At 44.1% G+C, this 7,495-nt stretch overlaps 1 protein-coding gene across 1 annotated transcript in view; it reads left to right on the top strand.

Moving 5' to 3' along the window:
- The window catches only part of Cers5 (ceramide synthase 5), a 16,161-nt gene extending 11,438 nt beyond the window's left edge, over positions 1–4,723 (top strand). The window contains 5 exon segments of the mRNA XM_004648930.2: positions 894–1,050; positions 2,089–2,103; positions 2,105–2,197; positions 3,837–3,954; positions 3,957–4,723. Of these exon segments, the coding sequence (XP_004648987.1) occupies positions 894–1,050; positions 2,089–2,103; positions 2,105–2,197; positions 3,837–3,954; positions 3,957–3,985 (412 nt within the window). The 3' untranslated portion in view covers positions 3,986–4,723.
- The last annotated feature ends 2,772 nt before the right edge of the window (positions 4,724–7,495 follow it).

The following is a 7,495-nucleotide window of genomic DNA, read 5'->3' as shown; positions in this document are numbered from 1 at the left end:
GAAAGAAAGAAAGAAAGAAAGAAAGAAAGAAAGAAAGAAAGAAAGAAAGAAAGAAAGAAAGAAAGAAAGAAAGAGAAAGGAAGGAAGGAAGGAAGGAAGGAAGGAAGGAAGGAAGGAAGGAGTGGGGGGGAGGGAGAGGAGAAGAGAGAGAGGAGATTAGATAGGTGAGTATGGCCCCACAGTGTGAGCCCTTAGCTAGAAAGGTCACAAGCTGATCCCTCTTTATGGCAGAGCAGTACTCTATTGTCCAAGAAGACCACATCTGTATCCATTCAACAGTTGACTGCTCTGCTTTTTCCTTGGGCCATCTAAACCTTCATGGACTCTCTCAGAACCATAGTTGCTTTATATAATCTTTCTAGTTGTTTTTCTAGCTTTCCTTAATCATGTCTGTATAGCAGTCCTTTTGCACTGATCACAGAAGTGACAGGCTCTTCTTGTGTTCTTGCTTTATATTGTCCCCGTCCTGACACATATATACTCCTTTTCACTACCTTATGCATTCATTACCTTATGGTGCAAAATTAGGGAGTGAGGGTTGGAGATTTTGCTTAACCTGAGGCAGTCAGCTGTCTACTCTTCACTGTATGCTTGAGGATCTAAATTATTCCTGGGATCATAATCTGCTGTTTGAATTTTGTGAAACTATATGTTTGAAGTGATTTCTACTGTGACATATTCTATCAGTTCCTAAGATTTATATTTCTTTCTCTATCCCTAAATATAGGAAATTCCAGAGGCTCATCTCTGTATTCTTTTCTCATCATAGATGAATATCCTTGGCGTTTTAACTGGAGGAGGAACAACCAGAGCAGTGTATCAGAGGAACTTCGTTTCATCCCTGTCTGCCTCATTTTGACTTTAAAATCTAATGGTTGTCTTCTCTTTTCTAGGGTTCTGAACACGACCCTCTTTGAAAGTTGGGAAATAATTGGGCCATACCCTTCCTGGTGGTTCTTCAACGGCCTCCTCCTGATCCTGCAGCTTCTGCACATCATCTGGTCCTACCTAATAACACGAATTGCTTTCAAAGCCTTGCTCCGAGGAAAGGTGAGAATGAAGAGTGACTTTTTCCCTAAGGCTCAAGAAAGATGAGCGTTGTTCAACAGCTTCTCTCCATCCAGGCTGTGAGCCTTGCTACACAGGCAGACCCAGCAGGAGTCAAGCGCTGAGGAGTTCTTTTCTTGACTGTGTGGGTTTCACCTTTTAAAGTATAACTTAGATGCAAAAGCAGGGTCTAGTACATTCTTCTGTCTCTTAAGAATGGCTGTTATGGGGCCGGGGAGATGGCTCAGTGGAATAAGCGCTTCCCTGGCAAGCACAAGGACCTGAGTTCAATCCCCAGTTGTTATTAGCAGGGCATGGAGGCACATGCCTACCAGCGTTTGACACGCTGAGGCAGGAGGATCCCTGTGAGTTCAGTGCCAGCATGGGCTACGTAGTGAGTTCAAAACCACCTGAGCTACACAAGAGTTTTAGCTGATTGTAGTGGCCCACACCTAAAAGCCCAGCCCTGAGGGAGGCTGAGGCAAGGAGGACTATAAATTTGAATCCTACCTGGCAACATAGTGAGACCTTGTCTAAGAATATGAGATGAAAAGTTTAAAAAAAAATAATAATAGATAGATAGATAGATAGATAGATAGATAGATAGAATGAAAAGTTTTAAAGATAGCCTCAATCATTTTCTGCCCTTTTCTACTTTAGTGGGTTATATATTTTAGCATAGAAACCTTCATTTTTTTACCCCCTAATACTGGGGATCAAACCCAGGGCCTTGTGCGTACCAGGCAAATGCTCAACATTGATCCACACTCCTAGCTAGCCCCGAAAGATACCTTTTAATGATACAATTCATAATTGACTCATTCAAGTTCTAAAGAAGCCAAGCTGATGAGCTCAGCAGCCCTCAGTGATGTAGAGTCGCAAGTTGATGGGCGACCACTAGAGGAGGGGTTGGTGCTGGATCTGGTCGCGTTCTAGTGTGTTCCTGGTGGCTGTGATCACTCTCAGCTGGCTCAGTGTGCCCGTGCCTCTCCCTGTAGCTGCTGGACTTTTCTGTTCTCCCTGCTTTTCTTTTCTGACCAGGTGACCTGCCCAGGAAGGATTAGACCCAGACTCTGTACTCTGCACTCTTTTCTCACCTCCTTCCCTCTTTCTATGCCTGGTGGGAGCTGGACAGCTTCATCTCTCGCATGTAAGTGCTATCTGTGCTTCTGGTGTTCAGGGAAGCATGTCTGTCTAAATGTGTTGTTCTTCTTTCCTGCTGTCCTGCCTGTGTCCCTGTGTTTGTGTGGGGACAGTGCCTTCTATCCCAACCTTATGGAATCATTGCTGACTAGAGCTGAAGTTGCCAGATCCTTTTCCTAAATTGAGGCAACAGTTGGATCTATCAGGCTGGGGAAATGGCTCAGTGGAATGAGCGCTTCCCTGGCAAGCACCAGGCCCTTAGTTCAATCCCCGGTTCCACAAAAAAAACCCCAAAAACAATTGGATCTACCCCTCGCACCATACCTCCCCCCTTCCACCCTTCTCTCCTTTATTTTTCATTGATTTATGATCTGTGATCCCCTTACCTCAGATCTAGAAGCACTCTGCACTCTGGCAGGAATTTCCTAAAGACAAGGTAATAAATTCACTATCTGGGTTCAGAAGTCAACAGCTACAATACACTGTAGAATCGCAGAACTAATCCAAAGCACAGGTCCATTGCTTTGGCAACAGCAGTGCTAGCTTTGTTCCTTTTTACCGCTTCCTCTATTTTAACAGCACACATTTATTGCCCTTCAGTTCCAGAGGTCAGAAGTCCAACACAGGTCTCACTACCTTTACTTTTATGATCCAGGATAGAGAATTTGAAATACTCTGCTTGTGACATGCAAGATTATTTGGATTGGAAAATACTGTCCTAATCCAAGTTCTTCACTTGAAGTTACAGATATTTAGGGCCAGGAATATGGCTAAGTGGCGCAGTGTCTGCCTGGAAAGCATGAGGCCCTAAGTTTGATTTCCCTGTACCAAAAAAAAAAAGGTACCAATATTTGAAGAAAAGTTTAGGGTAAAAGGTAAAGGTTCACAGATGGTAGTATAATTGATACTGAGTTATTGACTGTGAATCCTTTCTTGTTTTATGATACTGTATATCTGAATATGCTGAAGTTTCACAAGAGCGTAATTCTGCTATTTGAAAAGAAAGGAAGCCAGATGAGGAAGCACATGCATATGGTCCCAGCACCTGGGAGGCTGGTTGAGCCCAGGAATAGTAGTACTACTTTAAAAAAAAAATCCCATTGTGAATCAGCTTTAGGAATTAGGGCCGGGGAGATGGCTCAGTGGAATAAGCGCTTCCCTGGCAAGCGCAAGGGCCTTAGTTCAATTCTCAGTTCTGGGGGAAAAAAAAAAGGAATAAAGCAAAACTGAAGGTGACTAATGTGATAAATGCAGTGTCCACAGCCACAGAAGTTGGACGCAAACAGATGCCTGTCGTGCGATTTGACCTTCCTGCACTTTGAGAGAACTATTTTTTCTCAAATCTAAGCCAGACTTGGTGAATGATGTCAGTTTTCTTTTGCTGCTTCTAAAATATAAACCCCTCTGCCAAAGCAGCTTCTGTTCCGTAAAGAACAGAATCAGAGATGACAAGAGAAAAAAACCAGAGTGCAAGCAAAGGACATTCATAAAAGTGGCCATGGTCCAGATAACACTTGGAGTCCAGTGTCACAAAAAGTAGAACAGATTGGAAACAGGACACAAATAAGGGCTCCGGGAGCTTAGTGTGCTCATTCACTCAGGAAAAGTTCTATGCTCACTTTGCTACCATTGGTCCCATCCCCCAGGTGTCCAAGGATGATCGCAGTGACGTGGAGAGCAGCTCAGAGGAAGAGGATGAAGCTCTCAGTACTAAAAGCCGCACTGGCAACAGCTCCAGCAATGGTGCCAACTGGGTAAATGGGCACGTGGGGGCAGCTGCTGGGCCAAAGAGTAAATTGGATGGCTTGGGGACTGCCGCAGACAAGGACGTACAGGGCCACTGACAACCTCCTCCTTCTGGGCCTCCCCACATCTACATTCCTGAGACTGACGGGACTGCAAGGCACTGAGGAGAATCAAAGAAACAAATATGTTCACTTTTGTTTTTTAACTCTGCCATTTTGTATTTAATATCCTCCAGATCCTTTGAGTAATGTTATTTGCTCTGCAAGTGTATGTTTTGTTTTGTGTGTGTTTGTGTGTACATTTGTGCATATGCATGAGTTCCATTGCCTGAGTTGGGGCACAATTCCATACTGGAGCCACTAGGCCCTGCCAGGACCCTTTCGGACCCATGTCCATCCCAGGCTGCAGCTTGAACTGTTCTTTCTCTGGGCTCTCTCCTCCCTTGTGCCGATGGCTCTTGAAACTCAATTCCTGGAGCATCTGAAGGAAGCCATGAGGTCTCTCCATTGTTCATTTTTGGAGCGGAGACTATTTAACATGATGAAATTGTATGGAAAGAGGAGCCTTGGATAGATGGCCAGAATTGCTGTGGCCCTAGCTAGATCTCCTTCCTACCACCCAGTAGTGACAGAGACAACTACTGATACCCTGCTCTTTACTCCATGGTACGCAGGGAGGGCGATGGGAGGGGGAGAGCTGGGGCTGGAGGAGGACTACAGCCACTGGGTGTGCTGTTAACGGTTTCATACTGTTGTTTACTCTTCTGTGATTAAAGTGCTTCAACCTCTTCCACTCGTCTCAGCCTCTTTAGTGGCTTTACTCCTAATTCTGTGAATTTGTCAGCTGATTAAGAATTTTTCTGCCAGAGGGCCTGCCAGATGGCTCAGCAGAGTAAAGCACCTGTTTAGGCAAATGCAGGGACTGGGGTTCAATCACTGGTGTGCCATGCCGGCCCTGCCTCCAGGGCACACTGAGATGGTGACTGAGACTGGGCTGGTGGCACACGCCTGTAATCCCAGCGCTTGGGAGGCTGAAAACAGGATCACCATGAGTCCAATCTCTCTAGTGAGATCCTATAGGCCCTGTACTAAATACATTTAAATTTTTTTTTTTTTTAATTTTCTGCCAATTGTAGTGGCAGTGCCAGCACTCTGAGAGGCAGGGGCAGGGGATTCAAAGTTGGGAATTTAACAAGACCTTAACTCAAAAAATAATAATTTTATTTATTTATTTATTTTTAATAATTTTAAAAGGACCAAATATGTATCTCATGTATCTCAGTACAAAGACCCTGGGTTCAGTACCCAGTCCCACAAATAACAACAGTGTAATAATAATAATAATAATAATAATAATAATAATATTTTTGGGGCCAGGGAGATGGCTCAGTAGAATAAGCACTTCCCCGGCAAGTACAAGGGCCTGAGTTCAATCCCCTGGTTTTCGGGACCTGGACATAATTTTTTTTTTTTTTTTTCTCTGTGCATGATGTCAACCAGCGTGGACTACATTTTAGGGCTTTATGTTTTAAGAAAAAACACATTTAAAGGGGTCCCCAAAACAGTGCCAAGCAGGTAAAAAACAGTTGGCAAAACCAACAGAGGCTTTGGTGGAAAACTAAAACACCTTTAGGTAGGTGTCTGTATTTCTTACCTTACTGTAGATGTTTTCTTCATGGTTTTGTCTGTCAGCTCTTGGAGAAGCATTCATCCTAATACAGACGTTTCTCTAGTTGAGGCCTTGACCAAATTACTGTCTCGGTTACCTTTTCTGTCTCATTGCTGAGACAAGGTACCAGTTTTGAGGCTGCAAAAGGTGGAGATCCTTGTGCACAGGCCTTCTCAGCAGTGGAGATCTTCTCAGCTTTATCTTTGCAGTCCACAGTTTCATTGGAGTTCCCTTTCTGGCCAAACACACTTTAGTCTATCCTGCTGGGCTCTTTGCTCTTGATTCTCAACATATGTCTGAGTGAAAGTCCCAAACAATAGCCATGCCACTGCCTCAGCAGTCAACTGCCTTGAAATTTGTTTTCCAGATTAACCAGTCTGCCATGCTTAATCTCAAATCTCTGGCAGAGTCTCTGGACAAGAGTAAAATGCAGACAAATTTTCTGCCTAGTCATAACACACATCCATCTGGAGCCCAACAACCAGTGCAGTCCTTCCCAATGGAATCCTCCTGAGACTGGTCTTTCCTAGCAGGATTTTTGTCAGCCTTGTGGTCTTCTCAGCTCTGACCAGAATCTCCCACACAGAACAGCCAAAGGCGTTCCAGCACTTCTTTTTCAGGAGACATCTCCAGGCCTTTCCTGTCTCTTCCCACAAGCCCTTCCCCAAGGCTCTTGAGGCGCACAGTCGTGTATTGTCACAGCAATGACCCCACTTCTCTGGTACCAAATTCTGTCTTGGTTAATTTCTCTTGTTGCTGGGACAAAATACCTGACACCCAGCAACAAGGAGGGCAAGGTTTATCTCACAGTTAGTGGAAGTTTCAGTCCATCCTCGGCTGGCTTCAGAGCACTGTGGCATATGGCACAGGGGTAACAATTCCAGGGGTAGAAGAGAGCAAAAGCAGCAATCGCCAAAGCAGGGAGAGCAGACCTCTTCCTAACACTGTGCCCTCCTCTTGCATAACAAGCTTAGGATATTTATAAGAACCTTGGCCCCCTGTTGACTCAGTTTACCTTTTAAACTTTAGTTGATACAGTGTGTCAGTCATAACAATTACCAGAACAATTTTCCACTTAGTGCATTTTTTAAAATTTATTTTTTATTTTTTATTTTTGCAGAACTGGGGATTGAACTCAGGCCCTGCGCTTGCCAGGGAAGCACTTATTGTACTGAGCCATCTCCCCGGCCCCACCCTTTTAGATTATAAAAATATTTCTTGCCAAGGATGGTGGCACACACCTGTAATCCCAGCACTCAGGAGGGGAGGGCAGGAGAGGACAGATAGCTTGAGGCCAACCTGGACTTACATAGACCAAGTCTCAAAAAACCAAAAACCAACGACAATAAAAATGTCTGCATGCTTTGGAGACATTAGGACATACAGAGACCTTCGTATCATGGAGATGACTGAACATGGAATTATGTTATTCTAATATAATTAGAATAACATGGAGTTATTCTAAGGAACATGGGGTTATTCTAAGGACAAGATATTCCACTTTCACTGGCATTATAGGGATACTGACCTTGCTAAGCTGAGAGTCAATTTTAAAAAGATTTACTGTTGGCATGGGAAAGTTAAGTTTTAAGTTGTCATTTGATCAGAACTAATGAGGAAGCAGGGCCTGGTGGCCCATGCCTGTAACCCCAGCATCTATTTGTCATATTGTTGAACAGACTATATATTGTTGAACAGACTAAGTGTAAAACAGCAAAAATAAATGCTTTTGAAAGCCAGAAAAAGTATGTATTTTGCTTTTTTTTTTTTTTTAATTTTTTGTTTGTGTGTGGCCAGCTCAGCCCACCAGGGGGCGGGCTGGCTGGCATGTGGTGCTGGGGGATTGAACCACTGTGCCTGTGCTTTGCTGAGCTTGTTCTAAGTAGGTGCT

This window comes from Octodon degus, unplaced genomic scaffold (genome assembly GCF_000260255.1).
Source record: "Octodon degus isolate 3935 unplaced genomic scaffold, OctDeg1.0 scaffold00093, whole genome shotgun sequence".
NCBI classification, from domain to species: domain Eukaryota; kingdom Metazoa; phylum Chordata; class Mammalia; order Rodentia; family Octodontidae; genus Octodon; species Octodon degus.
The sequence above is the reverse complement of the archived record's forward strand: the minus strand, read 5'-3'. Positions and strand labels throughout refer to the sequence as shown.